Source organism: Ascaphus truei, chromosome 21 (assembly GCF_040206685.1).
Source record: "Ascaphus truei isolate aAscTru1 chromosome 21, aAscTru1.hap1, whole genome shotgun sequence".
In the NCBI taxonomy this organism is placed as follows: Eukaryota; Metazoa; Chordata; class Amphibia; order Anura; family Ascaphidae; genus Ascaphus; species Ascaphus truei.
Genome location: NC_134503.1, coordinates 12,719,166 through 12,736,905, shown reverse-complemented (window position 1 = coordinate 12,736,905; position 17,740 = coordinate 12,719,166). Strand labels below are relative to the sequence as shown.

Genomic DNA, 17,740 nt, shown 5'->3' with positions numbered 1-17,740 from the left:
TTTTAGGGTACAGGGTTTAAGGCTAAGGGGTTTTAGGATAAGGGATTTTAGGGTAAGGGTTTTAGGGTAAGGGGTTTTAGGGTAAGGGATTTTTTTGTAATGGATTTTAGGGCAAGGGATTTTAGGGTAAGGGGTTATGTTTTTCAGGGTAGAGGTAGCGTCAGTATTAGGGGTTAAGATTAGGAGTTTTTAGGATAAGTGTATGGGTGGCGAGATGTCCCTGCGGCGAGTCGAGTGGCTGCAAAATGTCATTGCAACACAGCCGTGAACAAATGTCCTAAACCGCAATATCACAGCTCCCCTTTTACAGTCCCTTCCCCCCCTTTCATGCGAAGGTACCGGCGTTACCTTCTCCGAGGCACCTAAGACATGTGAATGTGCTCACAAGTGATTTTTTTAATTTGCTATATGCAATATGGTGGAGGTTTATTGTTGCCTTTTTCACCCACCATAACTTAAAATGTGATTTTATATATATATATTTTTTTTTTACATTTTTTTTTTTAATCCAAAGGAGTGCTCCTGAGCGTGGCCAAATGTAATGATACTGCAACAGTAGCTTTAATTTTAATTCCCCCTGCAGGGTTGGAAGGCTGGTCCCTAGTAGACACAGCTGTGTCCATCAGGCTTTATACAGCTACATGACAGCTGCCTTAACTCAGCCCTGATGTCAGGTAGCTCTGACTGGGTTAACCCTCTGACTGCTGGTTTCAGCAGTCAGAGACATGTTTCCCAGGCATAATCATCAATGAATGACTTCACCCTGTCACACTGTCACTTAATAAATGGGAAGGGGCAAGCTGGGAGGAGAGGCCACCAACCTCCAAACAACTGATACTAGTTGAAAATTAAAATTAATAAACACACAATCCCAGCAAGCTCTAACCCCAGAACCCACCACATCATATATATACTGAGCGTGGCCAAATGTATATAACAAAAGATAAAAATACCCAATGTAGAGGTAAATGAGAATTTTCACAGGCAGTGTTAGGACCTGCATACTGGTCATGCCATAAAGTGGCTGCAGGCTTATAACGCATTGGCCAAAGGGTTTAACTAAATGACCTTTACTCATGAGAATACTAACATTGAAGTACAGTATTTAACTACAGTAGGGCCCCGCTTCTCGGCGTTTCGCTTCTTGGCGATCCGCCAATACGGCGGTACCAAGACGGGGCTGCCATGTCTGTGCATGCGCAGAACAGGGGCTGCCGAGGTTGCGAATGCGCAGAAAGGAGTTTGCGCGTGCGCAGAAGGGGGGACTGCAGGTCTGAGCATGCGTGGTCTGATGACCTGCAGGAGACGCTGAAAATCACCGGTTCCACTTTCTGGTGATTTTCGCTTAGCCGCGGGGCCTAGAACGGAACCCGCAGTATAAGTGGGGCCCTACTTTATGTATTTTGTCACATTGGATGTACATTGGGTATTTTTGTCTTTTGACTATTTTGATGCTTTTTTTGGAGCAGTAAAGTGGCACATGCTTGGAATTTATTATTACATATTATTTGCAAATGGGCGCCACCAACAACAGCCAAACTCCGCCTCTATCTGCAGTGGCATTTTTTTTGAGTGATGCCCAACACATCGAAATCGTTTTTAGAAATTGGCCCCCAAAGACGCTTTCATTTCTTACTCTTTGAGTGTCACCTTTATGTCATACGCTTTATAGATGGGCCCCCCAAGTTCTATTTGGCTAATGCACAGCAGAGGTCAAGTAACCTGCAATGTAATGCTGTTTCCTGATCTGGTTTTTCCCCGATATATACAACCATGAGAATTTTAGACATAGACTGTATAGCGTGTTTAGTTGCAGGGCGATGTTGCATTCCATATACAACGCATACCTTGTGGGTGCATTAACAGGTAGAGACAACCATGGGAGTGGTGGGGAAAAAGATCACCTGTTTATTATATTTATTTTTATAACAATATAGTGTTGCAACCCAGTGACAAGTGACATTGGTGATGGGATGGGATGGTCCTACCACAGTTTATAATCAGTGTGATAATGAGATGATGTCTATTTGCAATAGTAGCTCATAGCTCAGTTGTTTGAACCACACAATTATTGAAAGGGATTGGGGGAGGGAGGGAGACAAAGGGGGAGGGAGGGAGACAAAGGGGGAGGGAGGGAGACAAAGGGGGGAGGGAGGGAGACAAAGGGGGGAGGGAGGGAGGGAGACAAAGGGGGGAGGGAGGGAGGGAGACAAAGGGGGGAGGGAGAGAGAGAAAAAAGTTAGTTCTATGGCTGAGAAATCCCGGTTCAGATTTCTAGGGAGAATTCCAGCCAGAGTCAAAGCCAGTGGCAGTTACAGGACCCAGAGTTCTAGAAACCTGTGAAGCTGTTGGGGTCTCGGAAGCGGTGCTTGACTAAACACTGCGTGGAAGCAGCAGAACAGGGAATTACCCCAGGTAGGAGTTTAAGTGTTCTCTGTACTTACAGTTGTGGATACTTTTTTTCCAATAAATTCAATTTGATCAACTCTGTTGTTTTGTCTGGTGAATTGACCCCTTGTGTGATAGTCCTGGTCTGCTGTGACAGCGGGAAATGGAGATAGAGAAAGGGGGGAGGGGGACAGAGAGAGGGGAAGAGAGAGAGATAAGGAGAGAAAAAGGGGAAGAGAGGGGGAGAGAGAAAGGCGAGGGAGAGAGAGAAAGGGGGGGAGTGAAGGGGGAGAGAGAAAAAGGGGAAGAGAGAGAGATAAAGAAAGGGAGAGAGAGAGAGATGGAGATAGAGAGAGAGGTGGAGAGAGAGAGAGGTGGAGAGAGAGAGAGAGAGGTGGAGAGAGAGAGAGAGGTGGAGAGAGAGAGAGAGAGGTGGAGAGAGAGAGAGAGAGAGAGGTGGAGAGAGCATTACTATTGACGCTCCTGCTCTAGTCACATGTTCCCCGGCTTCCACCGACATCAGCTGTGATATGTTCCGCTGCTCCCACCAACTCAACAAGGACGTCCTCTGCTGCCACCGCCACCGGGGTATCTGTCGCTGCTTCCACGATGCCGCCGTGCTGTGATATGATGTGTTCCACTGCTCCCACCGGCTCAACAAGGACGTCCTCTGCTGCCACCGCCACCGGGGTATCTGCCGCTGCTCCACGATGTGGCTGTGGTCCTCCTCATCCTCCACAGCGGTCTTCCTCACCCTCCGCTACTGGCTGCAGGTAATTCAATGCTACCTGGCCGGGTACCTGGTATGGCAAAATTTCTCATTTCCCCCTGGTACCCGGTATCCGGTATTCGTCAATTTAGGGGACTCGGTACAACACTAGTAGAGAGAGAAAGAAAGTTAGAGAGAGATAGAAAGGGAGAGAGAGAAAGATAAAGAAAGGGAGAGAGAGAAAGAGAGAGAAAGGGAGACAGAGATAGATAAGTGACGAGAGACAGCTTTAAATGCCATGGCTAATCACTTTCCCATAATCACACAACATACTGTACAGTGTTTCCATCACCGCCAGGGATTCTGGGTAATGACAAATGAGCACTTTAGTGGGTCACGTTTTGCTTCATAGCCACTTTAAAGTAGATTTCTAATGTGGCGCACTATTACTGTGGTCTGTTCAGTGGAGGCAGGGCCGCCGACAGTTGGGGGAAAGCCGGGACAACAGTCCAGGGCCAGGTGGCTACAGGAGGCCTAGCTGGCCGGAGCTGATAGGTAGGCCTGGCCACAGGTCAAGCACAACTTCTTAGTCAGGCTGCCGGGCCTCTGATTGCCGTCAGGCCCAAGCTCTCACCAGCTGCTGTGGGCCACGCTCTCCCGCCAGTGCGTACTGGAAACTTGGCCCACCCAGAATTCAGACCAGAGCTGCACCAAAGGCCTGAAACCACTCCCAAGGTACGTCTGTCTGTCTGTGTGTACTGTCCGTGTGTGTGTGGGGGGGAGGGGGGGTATTATTGTATGTATTTTGTGGTGTGGGGTAATTATTGTGGGGGGAATTGTATGGGTATTGGGGCGATTGTGTGGAATTGTGTATGTGGGGGTTGGGGGGAAATGCGTGTGTGTGTGTGTGGCCATGGGGGTAGGGGTTAATGAGTGTGGGTAGGGGTTAATGAGTGTGAGGAGGGGGGTAATGAGGGAGTGGGATTGAATGATAGGATGGTAATTGAGTGAAAGCAGATGGTGAAAAGAGAGAGGGGGTGTAAGTGAGAGAGTGAAGAAGAGTGAGAGAGGGGGAGATGGGGGGAGATGGGGTAGCGATAGAGGGGGGAGGTGGGGAAGTGAGTGAGGAATAGAGAGGAGGAGTGAGAGACACGAAGGGGGGGTGGTGAGAAATACATGGGGTGAGGAGGGGATAGAGGGGGAGAGGGGTTAGAGCAAAGAAGTGTGAAAGAGGGTTGTTGAAGGGGAGGTCGCAAGGCTCCCGTCACAGTGAACTCTAGTCCCGGGCCCTGGGAAAGCTGTCGGTGGCCCTGGGTGGAGGGTTTAACTTTTGTCACTTTTTTTACTCACCATAAGTGCGTAAGGCATACTTGAAATAAACAATGGATACCTTCTGAGGTGGGAAACAGTAACACCCTGATTTAGAAAGAAAGAAAAACAACCATCCAGAAAAGAAATCAAGGTGGAGACAGTGAAGAAAGACAGCCCATTAATGTTCATGACGAGACTGTAGACTGGCATGAACACAACTTGGCAAACCAAAGCTCGACACAAGAACACGACTGAGAATCGGTGGGACTATGCGTTTCTAAATATCGGTAAGTAACATAACGTTTTGTAGTGATAGATTATTTCACAACTTCAAACAAAATATGGATAGCAGATACAACTACTTGTCTGTGATTATAAATATATATATATATATATAATGTACAGGCAGTCCTCGTTTTACAACGCTTCGTTTTACAACGAATGGCTTATCCAACGCTATGCAATGCATACCTATATTCATTTTTACAACGCCAAAACGGCTTATCCAACGCTCTTACGACATTTTGCAAAGTTGTTTATGTGTATATAATATATTATATTTTTATATTATATTATATATTATGTTATATTATATATATAATACAGTATATGCACTATATAATTTATGTGTGTGCTGCATATTTTATTGTCTGCGTAAAATATTTGGGGTATTTTAGTGTTAAAAATGCCTTCAGGAACAGAACCTTTCATTTAAACAGTGTTCATATGGGAAAACGTGTTTCGCTTTACAACGTTTCGCTATCCAACGCCATTTTGAGTAACGCATTGTGTCGGATAACCGAGGACTGCCTGTATAGTTTGGCAGCTTAGTTTAAAAACCATGATGCTGTAGCACTTAATGAAAAAGAAAAACATTATTGCCATGCACTTAAATCGATAATCTCCCCAAGAAGCCTCTATGAGTTTAACTCATGTACTGTTAGTATCTCGCCCCCCGAGCAGGTCCTGCTCTTCTTTAAAACTTTAAAAAAAATGCTGTTCTAGTGTTAAAAGAAACTTGATTTTTTTTATATTCTCTATCTGCTGAGGTTACCAGGGAACAGGATTGTAACCTTCCTGATAGTTAATATTTCAAATGCTTATAACATCTGAAGAGTGAGTGGATCATTTTCATGTGGTGGTGAGGGGGGGGAGATAGAGTGAGTCATTCATGTATTGGGGGGGTCATAGAGTGTGTCATTCAGTTGGTGGGTGGGCATAGAGTGGGTTGTTCATTTGACAGTGAGGGCATAGAGTGGGTTGTTCATACAGTGGGGGGCATAGAGTGGGTCATTCATGTGGTGGGGGGCATAGAGTGGGTCGTTCATGTGGTGGGGGCATAGAGTGGGTTGTTCATGTGGTAGGGGGCATAGTGTGGGTTGTTCATGTGGTAGGGGGCATAGTGTGGGTTGTTCATGTAGTAGGGGGTATAGTGTGGGTTGTTCATGTGGTAGGGGGTATAGTGTGGGTTGTTCATGTGGTAGGGGGCATAGTGTGGGTTGTTCATGTGGTAGGGGGCATAGAGTGTGTTGTTCATGTGGTAGGGGGCATAGAGTGTGTTGTTCATGTGGTAGGGGGCATAGAGTGGGTTGTTCATGCAGTGGGGGGGGGGCATAGAGTGGGTCATTCATGTGGTGGTGGGCATAGAGTGGGTCGTTCATGTGGTGGGGGCATAGAGTGGCTCATTCATGTGGTGGGGGGCATAGAGTAGGCTGTTCATATGGTGGGGGGCATAGAGTAGGTTGTTCATGTGGTGGGGAGCATAGAGTGGGTTGTTAATGTGGTGGGGGGCATAGATTGGGTTGTTCATGTGGTGGGGGGCATAGAGTGGGTTGTTCATGTGGTGGGGAGCATAGAGTGGGTTGTTCATATGGTGGGGGGCATAGAGTGGGTTGTTCATGTGGTGGGGAGCATAGAGTGGGTTGTTCATGTGGTGGGGAGCATAGAGTGGGTCGTTCATGTGGTGGGGGGCATAAGGTTGTTTTTTCATGTGGTAGGGGGCATAGAGTGGGTTGTTCATGCAATGGGGGCATAGAGAGAGGTTGTTCATGCGGTGGGGGCATAGAGAGAGGTTGTTCATGCGGTGGGTGCATAGAGAGAGGTTGTTCATGTGGTGGGGGCATAGAGTGGGTCATTCATGTGGTGGGGGGCATAGAGTGGGTTGTTCATGTGGTGGGGGCATATAGGCGATAATTAGCCTATAAAAGTAATAATTCTCTTAGGACAGGGGAATACAATGCTTTACTTTTTCTTGTATAGCGCTAACAGTGTACGCAGTTCTGTAAATATAATTTTTTACAGGCTTGAGTCTCTACCCCGTATAGCTTACAATCTCTTTTCTTTAAGGAGATAAAGTGACACCTAAGATCACCTGTCCATTATTGCCCGGTTGTGTTAAAGGCCCCTTGTGACTCCTTCAGCCTGGGAAATAATGGCCGTGTCTATGGGGATTACTATATAGCATTTTTGTATTGTATTGAATTGTATGTCTTTATTTATATAGTGCCAAAAGTGTACTCATCGCTTCACAAAGAATACAGTACAGGGAATAATAATACAATAATTGCAGCAAAATCAGACAATAAGAAAGGAAATCCCTGCCCCGAAGAGCTTACAATCTAAGGTTTCAGGGGAATTTACAGAGACAACAGGTGAGGGAATAAGTGCTGTAGATGGATGTGCTTGGCCACAATGGGTGGTAGGAGTGACTGGGTGTGGGACAATAGCCATGATTGCGGGCTATTGTGATGCTTAATTTGTGGGGCGAGTTTTAAGGTTAGTCAGTATTAACTGAAAAGGTTGACACCATTTGCATGGGAGGAGATGGCAGTGAGGCATGAATGATAGCACGTGTGTATGTCTGGCTTCAGGGAGCAGCAGCAAGGATTAGATAAAGGGTGTGAATAGAGGATTTGTGTGGGTGTTTTTTATTGAGGGGTAAAGAAGTTGTTGGGAGACAGGTGTATAAATAATGGCACAGTGGGGAGTGGGGAAGTTGGAGAGAACAGAGACATTCACAAAGGAGTGAGGAAACAGTAAACAGAAAAGGAGGGCATAGTGAGATGCAGGAGGAGAGACTTCCCAGGTACTGGAGGATAGGAAGAGTACAAGTAATCACAGCATTTAGAAAGTAAAGTTCTCACAGTTGCAAAGTTGTTGTGTGGAGTGCAGATCTTCCTCAATTTTCACCTCCAATCTCAACTCCAATGTTAACTCTGCCCAAAACTTAAATATTAAATTTCTAACCTCTTCTACCTAAAGGGTACAACTTTCTGCTGTCCAGTTAGCTATGTTAAGTAATATAAATGGAGTAAATGAATCTTGTGGATGTGACTTAGGTATAAGTAGTTAGTTCCTAAATGTTTTTTTTTTTTTTTTTTTTTAACAAAATCATTAGTATTTTGGACCAGAGGGCTTCACATATACTTGATCTGTAACAAATGTAATAACCAAATGAATGATGCATGTGTAGAACCCCAAATGTTCCCCCTCCGGAAGTATCTGTGTTCTGTCGGCTCACAGAGGATGGTTGCAGAGCTTAATGTGCAGCAGTGAAGTGTGCTACAGGGGCTTAGCAGTTCTGTAAGCTCTGTAGGCTCTGTAGGCGTTGCAGCTGGACCAAACAATAGTGTGCCAGAGGTGCACACGGTTGGGAGGTATAGGGCATGTCACGGTATTTAGAACTTATTCTTTTTATCTGTGCCCACCTATATATTCATTACTTTACCCCTTTTTCTACTCTCTTTGGGGATTTTTTGATACTATATTTTGTTTCATGCTAAATTTCTAGAGCTACTTGTCCCCCCTTTTTGGTATATTGAGACGCACACGCAGCGCACCAGCAATACTGCTTTTTGTTGCATGTATTCCTTCCAGCTGGTGGTGCAGCCTACTGTGTAATCAGCCCAAAATATTACTCAGAACAAATAAATCATTGGTAACAAACACAAGACAGACAGCAATAAAACAAGTGATAGACAGCACTCAAGAGAGATGAATAATGTGCATGCAGGGTGCAATGGGACCTAGGGGACCCTAATTCCCCTAAATCATATATAAAATACAAAGGTGTCCCAGCACTCACTGTCTATAAAGAAAAGCTCTACTATAAGAGTATGTCTGAAATATGGCATTTTTGATACAAGATTTTATACAAGGTAGACAGCGCTCAGTAGGGCTACAACAAGAGGCCAGATGGTGCAACGTGGAACAAGGAGGAACCCTGTTTCCGCCACACAATCAGTAAACACTAAAATATGTTCCCAGCACTCAAAAATGACAAGTGCTACACACACCCCTCTGGGTTTTGTGTTCTATTTTCCTAATTAAATTAGTTTGGCTTATTCCACACCTATCACCTATTCCACTTGTCATTTTTGACTGCTGGGAACATATTTTAGTGTTTACTCAATAAATAATTGTGATTTAAACTTTGGAGAACTACATACAACATAAAAGAATACCGCTGGTCAGAAAGCGCATCGTATAGCAGATGGAAATTATAGACTATGGGGACATAGTATATGGCAAAGCATCCCAAACTCACCGTAGCAAACTAGACACCTTCTACAACTCGGGGACAGTACAAGGAGCTTTCAAATGAACTATTCATCCCAAGGGCAGTACAAAGGACTTGGGGGCATCCCTTTAGGTTGCAGGAAAGGAGATTTCACCAGCAACAAAGGAAAGGGTTCTTTACAGTAAGGGCAGTTAAAATGTGGAATTCATTACCCATGGAAACTGTGAGGGCAGATACAATAGATATCTTCAAAAAAAGGTTATACATCTTTTTAGAAAGGAAAGGTATACAGGGATATACCAAATAAGTAAACATGGGAAGAATGTTGATCCAGGGATTAATCCGATTGCCAATTCTTGGAGTCAGGAAGAAATTTATTTTCCCCCTTAATGGGGTTTTTGTTTGCCTTCCTCTGGATCAATAAGTAAGTAAAGATATAGGATAAAGTATCTGTTGCCTAAATTAAGCATAGATTGAACTTGATGGACGTACGTCTTTTTTCAACCTCATCTACTATGTAACTAAGTAACTCAATATGCCACTTTGTCCTACAATGTAACTACAACACACCACTGCGAAATGCTCGAAGAACTGGATTGGCTATCACTTGAGTCCAGGTGCAAGGTACATTTTTCCTAGTTCAAAGCAATTTGGATCAGATGTACAAGAGACAATTTAGGTTTAAAAATAATGTCAGAGAAGGAAGTGTTGCAAAAATGGAAGAACTTAACAATTTCAATAATTACATCAATAATAATTATATGGATCTAAATGTCAGCTCAAACATCAATAAAGAATTGCATTTCTTGATGTGGAACTATTCTACACAGATACCTATTCTGTGCAGTCTACATTTAGAAAAACTGTAGACTGCAACATGTATCTGGATGCAGAAAGTAGGCATCTTCCAAACAGGATAGGGAATATTTATTTTGGTTAGTTGCAAAGATTACATAGCAATTGGGAAGGTTGGTGATCCAGTGAGAAATCTAATGTATTTTTCTACTTATGTGACAGCATTGGATGATGTTTCACTGGGGTTTTTTTGGTTTGCCTTCCTCTGAATCGAAATACAATATAACCATAAATCACACACACAGTATAATACCCCAATACAATAACATACAATAATATAACAGGCTGAGTGGTTCCCCCAAAGTATTGAGGGTGCCTGGGGCACCTATAACCATGGTGTCCGCACAAGCAATCCCACCCAAGTGTGAGGTAGTGCTACCCCCCTGTGATGTGTAGGTGCACGTTGGTAAATTCCTGGTCACAGGTCAGACCAGGGAATAAGGAGAGGAGGATGCTGGATCAGGTCCCAAGCAGCGGGGCCTCCAACATAAATCCCCTCACACCTTATAGTCCCGGATTATGTCTGTCCTGTAGGCTGGCGCACGCGGGGAGTCTCCGTCCGGAGGAACTCCACGCTGTCTCGCGTCCTGCTCCGCTGCAGCCTAACACTACAAGGGATCACTGAGCTAGGACAGACCCTACAACACTCCTCTACTGTGCAGGGGAAGCTAACTGGGGCCAGCAGGGGAAGTGTGGTCTAGTCCAGGGGCTTACTAGCTCCCTGGACACTACCTCTTCCCTTGCTGCCTGTCAGGACTGCCACGTTCACCTTGAGCCCAGCAGAGGATATCCTGCTCCAAAGGGCTGCATCATCCCATTGGCTGGGACAGCCCATGTGCTCTATCCCCCCCCGAGGATTCTGGGAGTCGTAGTCCCGCTTCCGTACATGCGGAGCCATTGCAAGATGGCCACCGCAAATTTCTCCCGAGGCTTCTGGGAGTTGTAGTCCCGCGATGCCCAAAATGGTCGCCGCAACTCTCCCCCTGTCCCACGGAGCAATGGAGCAGTTCCGCCTCACCGGAGGTAAGGGTGGGGTACCTCGCTACATATGTAACTATGTAACTGCACTAAAAGAGAAAACTTTGGACAAAAAAAGTGAAATTATGAAAAATCTCTTTTATAATCCAAAATGTATTTAGAAGTCCCTAGTTCAAGCAAGATGAACTGACCAACAGACTCTACTCAAGAAAAAAAAAACTCGAGTCATAAACCAGAATAACAATCAGATTTATTATGAACTTCAATGAAGGAGCATGTAAATTAATTGGCAATATATATTAAAAGAAGGTAGGTGCCTGAACAACATCCTTCCTGATCAACCACTTATCACGTACAAATGGACCAAAAGTATAAAACATGTACAGTACTCGCACTTAGCAAGTGTAAAGGGAGATAGTATTACCAGCACATTCCAGCTGGTTTCCTCTGTGAGTTTTCTTGGTCAAAGTAGAAATGTAATCCCTTGAAAAACAGGTTTTCAATATAAGATCAAACGATTCAATAACTGCAATACCACCTATGTAGTCCTGGGAGTGCCCCTGTTGGAAGCAATACGTGGGCCGCACTAAAAGGACGTTAAAGTGCCGATTTGTGGAGCACAAAAGGAACATTGAAAATGGGTATCTTAAACATGGACTAACCACCCATTTCCTTGAATATCACAATAAAAAAACCAAAGGCTTGAAATTCTGTGTTAATACTTTCAGTCAGTGCCTATATTCACTGAGCCACTCCTTCATGTGTTTGTATTTACCACTGGCATATTGTATAAGTATTAATAAGCCTATGACACATTGGTGGAGCCCCTCCATCCAAAAGTATATATTGCAAGCTATTAATGAGATTCTTTTTTGCAGGCCTGAAGTTTTCAATCTATCACTGACTTACTTGAGGGTTTACAAAAGCTCCCCTCGCTGGTCTCAGTATAAGCAACTCTGACAAAGTGAGCTAGGATCTCGTGAAACGCGTTGGTAGGTGTGGCCATTTGGAAGCAGAGCCAAACCCCTTAAGTGACATTACACAAATTGGACGCCTCAGATCCTCACTATTTATAAAGTTACGGTCGTGCCAAACTCACCTGATTAGTTTCTTTGAGGCGGTAAGTAGGAATTAACACACTGGATACCTCTACGCGTTTCACCCCCTGACGAAGCGTAATTCACGCGAAATGCATAGAGGCCTCCAGTGCACTCATGGAGGCCGTTTCTGCGCTCTACTCCTGATACTACTAAAGAAGCAGTTCCACCTAGGGTGTTTTATTTTAAAATCCTACCTGAACTAGGGGAGGGTCACATGGTTCTGACACACAATACAACAACAGACATGGCTGTCAGAGTCGCCAATAGAAAGCCGCAGCGTAATATCCCGAAGACTTCATGTCTGTTCCATTGGCTGCTCACTCAAAATTGCCGGCTGGACACCCATCGTGAACAGTCTCACCACTCTTGAACAGGAGGGTACCCGGACTTTGGTGGACCACTCATGAGCTTTCTAGGACCCCCTGTTTCAGGTAATAATTAAAATAATAATAATAATAATCAGGGAAAGCTCTTTTAAAACAGACATTAGGTCCATCTGAAAAGAGTACGTTTGGGTCTGTAGGGGGGGAGACAGAAGAGAAAGAATTTGAAAGACATAACAGGAGAGCGGAAACAAAGACGGAGGAAGTCAAATATTAAGAAAATACTATACTATAGTAAAAAGTAACAAAAAGTTTGGAAAATGTAACAAGTTGTCAAACGTGAAGGGATTGCGGTAATACCCGGAAATGTATAACCCTCTTCGTGTCTAACGGGTATTTACGAAACGTACCCGACCTCATTGAGGGCACAAAGTAGCATTTACAGCTGAACGTCTTCCGCTGAGTCACAATCGCCAGCAAATGAACAGCGCTTGCAATTCCCAAATCGCTTCTAAACTCATATTACTTTATAACTACTTAGTAATCATTAAGTTTTATTATCTGACACCCATTCCACGTACTTGGGGGACATGAGTGCCATGACTGGGATTACTTTTTATTTGTTTAGCATATACTGTGTACCTATCCCAAAGGAGCACCTACCGCTACTTAATTGAAGGTTGAACTAGGGTTTCCCTATGTGCATATATTTTTTTATAAACAAAGTGTATAATCATTGTTCTGCCTCGCCATCACCGGAATCCATCTGCCTGGCTTCTCACTGGAGTTGGTTTCCTCCCTCAGGTAAATTGAAAGGGTACTTGGTGTGTTTGTGGCTCTGGTAAGATTCAAGGTTTCAGGCAACATCATCTTTATACACAACCTCAACCCCCTCAAAATATGTGTGTGTTGTGCTCACGTCTGACGATGCAGTGTCGTGAAGTTTTAAAGGGTTACCCTGAATACACAAACTTCTGGCTTCAAATTGTACCTCAGCTAGTTCTGTGACTCTTTACCATTTACATTATTCACTCAGATTACCAATCTTTAACTATGTAACATTATTTTTCTCTGTGGTTTGTAATGCAATGTTCTGTCAGAATTAAGAATCACTGAACATGCACCATTAAAAAAGTGCAACGTGCGATTAGTTTTGCTTCCTGCTCCGTGTTACACTATTAGTGCACACGTCTATGCAATTTAATGCCAATAGAAAGTGCTACAAATTGCTAACACACCGTGCCGTATTTTTCTTTTCTTGCAGATTTGTAAAGCTCTCGATAAAGAACCAAAAAAAAAAAAAAACAATCCAAATAATGGCGCACAAATCCTCTGTCTGCAGTTTTTTAATAATGATTACTCTTACCTCCGTGTTTTACCACCGAACACGACTATCTGAGAACAGTACAAAGGAAACGCAACTGAAATTAGAAATTGGCAGCATCACTCCATTGAGTGATAACAAGACCTTTATTATAACGCCCTATTACGACGACAGAGAAACCAGGCGTATCCGCGTCATTGCTATTGTTTACCATGAAGATGTCACTGATCTCTATTGCTCTTTTTACTGCAGCACTTCTCGGGATTCTGTTCCAGTAAAAGCAGACGTGGATTTTCACTCTGATAGATTTGGATTCCCGTACGGTACCGCGGACATTCTGTGTACAGAGCCGCCATCTTGCAACCCAAACCTTGTGTCATTTTACAGGTCTTCTCAACGGCAGAATGGACAGCTTCCTGTTTTTGAAATAAAACGCCATGAATCTCAGTCAATTTCTTCTAATTTTACAGTTTGCATTTCCACCATGTTTGGTAATTATAACAATGTTTTGTTGTTCATTCAGTCTATGGAGATGTATAAACTGCTCGGGGCTCAAAGGGTCACAATATACAAAAATAGCTGCAGTGAGCAGATGGAAACCATATTGAAGTATTACGTCTCCGAAGGTATTGTAGAGGTTGTGGAATGGCCAATCGATTCGTATCTACAGGTATCTACCAAATGGCACCATTCTATGGATGCTAAAGATATTGGCTACTATGGACAACTAACAACATTGAATGACTGTGTTTACAGAAATATGTACAGCAGCAAGTTTGTGTTACTCAATGATATTGATGAAATTATTTTGCCCGTTAAATACCCAGACTGGACATCAATGATGGACGCCCTTGAAACCAATTACCCAGATGCTAGTGTGTTCCAGTTTGAAAATCACGTCTTTCCCAGGACTGTGTTTGATCCTTTGTTTAATGTTACATCATGGCGTTCCCTACCTGGAGATAATATACTGCAACATGTTTACAGAGAGCCGATACAGAAAAACGCCTTCAATAACCGAAAAATGATTATTAATCCGAGGAAGGTGGTCCAGACATCCGTTCACTCGGTTCTCAAGGCTTATGCAAAAACTGTTCAAATTACTTCGGACATTTCACTCCTGTATCACTGCCGAGATGCTTCTCAACCATCGCTATCTCCTCGTTCTCTTATAAATGACACCACTATTTGGAAGTACAGTACAAACTTGGTTAAGAATGTTGACAAAGTGATCCAAAGTCTTTCTGTGGAGACAGGAGAGTACGATCACATGTTCAGTTTTCTTTCATTCAAGTGCTATTTCAGCATTGGTCTCCTAACTGGAGGGATCTGCTCTTTGGCTGTGTTGAAATCCAAAAGATTGGCCGTTGTTACGTACAACAGAATTTAATATAAAGTAGGGGTGGGCAAAACCAGGTGTGGGGAATGAGAATTAACCAGAACCTTACATTCCAAAGTCAAATACAAAAGCTAAATCCTTAAGATATTGTAGAACCAAAAACTCCAAATTATTTAGAACCAAAGCCACAAAACCAGGCAAATTCCAATCTGGACAGTTTCTCGCCTTATGTTTTTCAATTATTTTTCTGTTTTTCAGATATATTAATTTAACTGCCAAATAGCTTTTAAAATCTTCCACTTATTTTGAGAATTGTTATCATTTATTATGCTATTTTAGCATTTCTCTACTTATTTTGATTCCCCAACCGATAGTTTTATTAAAAAAACAACCCCATCTCTCAACCACCACCCTCACCCGCAACCCCCCCCCCCCTCACCCAACAAATTGAGTTTCAGCAAAACCAGAACCAACACACACAAAAAATAAATGTAACAAATCAACACAGCACGTCCAAAACATCAAAAATATCTAGAACCAAAAACAAACCACTAGTGAGTGGCTACCCTGAATATGCAACTATGTTGCTAAAGACTTCCCTACGTTGCATTGCTGGTTTAATACCTTGCTGCAATTAAAAAGACAATGCATGCAATATGCAACAAGTAAAACATACAGAGGATTATAAACTTGCAAATGTCTTCAAATGTGCTTAGTGGGTTATTTTCCGGGGGCCCTCTGGTTCCCAAGATGCAAATGTAACCAGTTTCAATGGTCTCTGTGCTGGGGGAACTGGCAAAAAAATGTCCACAATTCTGCCAGAATTTAGCAACACATTTTGACCTTCACATTGACTTTTAACCCCTCTACTGCCAATGCAGTTTACCTGTGTGTGGACAAGGGACATGTAAGATTTTTGCAATAACATTTCCAAACGATGATTTGAAAGTCCGTTTTGTGATGTTTTCTAGTGACCCACAGACGGTTTCAGAACACGTTACACTTTTATTTGGTGTTGGTCCCAAGTCCATAATTGGTCACGTGACTCCAGGGGGGGGAAAAAAAAGAGGGGAGAGAGGGGCTTTCCCTTACAATAACTGCCCTCAATCCCTACCTGGCCTGTGGGGAGGTGATACACATTGCAGCTCCCTGCTGTGCTCCTTTAGCAGATTTCAGGCTGCTGCCTCTCCCAGGGATCCTATGTCACTGGGTGATGATGTTATTAGCAGGAGGCGGAGAGGATACCTGGCTGGGACAGCAGAATGCAGCCACCTGCTACAGGAATACACCAAGGGGGTAAGTGGAGCAACTAGTTCTCAGAAGGGGCCAGAACAGATGATATTTAGGAGGAGGGATTTTTATGTTTAATGGGAGAGCAACTGGTCTTTAGTTTTATTTTTTTATTATTAACTTATGTTGTCAGTGTTTTTGTTTTTTTTGTTTTTAACCTTTTTTTGGGCTAATGAACCCTATAGTTATGTTGTGAAATTGTGAACTCCAACCCTCTCTAATAGCGCGTCTGAGATCAGATGCATTGTAAGGAACCCCAACCCTCTCCAATAGCGCGTCTGAGATCAGATGCATTGTAAGGAACCCCAACCCTCTCTAATAGCGCGTCTGAGATCAGATGCATTGTAAGGAACCCCAACCCTCTCTAATAGCGCGTCTGAGATCAGATGCATTGTAAGGAACCCCAACCCTCTCTAATAGCGCGTCTGAGATCAGATGCATTGTAAGGAACCCCAACCCTCTCTAATAGCGCGTCTGAGATCAGATGCATTGTAAGGAACCCCAACCCTCTCTAATAGCGCGTCTGAGATCAGATGCATTGTAAGGAACCCCAACCCTCTCTAATAGCGCGTCTGAGATCAGATGCATTGTAAAGAACTCTCCAAAAGCAGGGGAGAGGGGGACTGTATCGAGGGTGAAGAAGAAACGGCACAGGGCAATATGGTATGTGCAAGGTGATAGCCACACAGGGTGTGGCTCTCCAAATGTTATACTCACAATGGAGTGGTGTAATCAAGCATATCCATAACCGGTGGCAATTCTGTAGATGTGATGTCAGGAAATCCAGGTGTACTCAGAAAGAAAAGAGGAATAGAAATAGTGCAGATGGTTTATGATAAACAAATACACTTTATGGTAAAAAAAAAAAAAGAACCCTCTGTATGTAATGTAATGGCTTACATTAAATAAAATCTGAGGAGCAGATTCAGCTGATGGGGGCAGAATCAGAGCACCCCTCCCCCATTGCTGAGGGAATGTTAATAATTACCCCGAGGGCATTGAAGGGGTTACTGATGGACAATTATTGTATTTTGTTTTTGTGAACTTTTTCTATTCTCACTTTTTTTTTCCCCTCCAGGGGGGGGGGGGGGGAATAGAGAGAAAAACGTGTCTGGTTCATGAACTTCAGCAATTTTTTTTTTACATACATCTCTATTGAGTATGTTACAACTGCATAATTCAAGCGAAAGTGTTTTTGGATGCTGTAAAGATTTTTGAAGCTTTAAGTAATGTAAGAAGAGCTGCAAGAGGATAAAAGGGTGCGGGAAACCATTAAACCGTTTAATTGCCTGCGATTTCAGATATTATTGGGGGGGAGGGGGTTGCCAAATAAGATAATCCTATAATGGAATCGAAGCGTGGCTAGGTGTTCCTTGTGCAATGTATTGCAGGCTTTTCCCACCCAGAAAGCAGGTTAATTCATGTGTGCTGCAATCATGTTTTTGTTTGCTTCGAGTGTTTTTACAGTGGGGTGTTTCTGCGGGTGACAAAACAGTGGTGTAGTTATGGCAAACACCCAGTTCCAGCAACACCAAACAATTAAAGTAATGCACTAAGACAGCTGTAACCAACTCCATTACTCAAGTGCCACCAACAGGTCAGGT

General features: G+C 43.5%; 1 protein-coding gene across 1 annotated transcript; it reads left to right on the top strand.

Moving 5' to 3' along the window:
- Nucleotides 1–4,507: 4,507 nt before the first annotated feature.
- LOC142472395 (beta-1,4-galactosyltransferase galt-1-like) lies at nt 4,508–15,940 on the top strand. Its single transcript, XM_075579499.1, has 2 exons — nt 4,508–4,695; nt 13,448–15,940. Exon 2 carries the CDS (start codon nt 13,500–13,502, stop codon nt 14,895–14,897), a length of 1,398 nt encoding a protein of 465 aa, XP_075435614.1. The 5' UTR covers nt 4,508–4,695; nt 13,448–13,499; the 3' UTR covers nt 14,898–15,940.
- Nucleotides 15,941–17,740: the final 1,800 nt, after the last annotated feature.

Bases quoted from the DNA above. Each gene is read 5' to 3' on its own strand.
- LOC142472395 (XM_075579499.1), top strand. From the start codon at position 13,500: ATGGCGCACAAATCCTCTGTCTGCAGTTTTTTAATAATGATTACTCTT.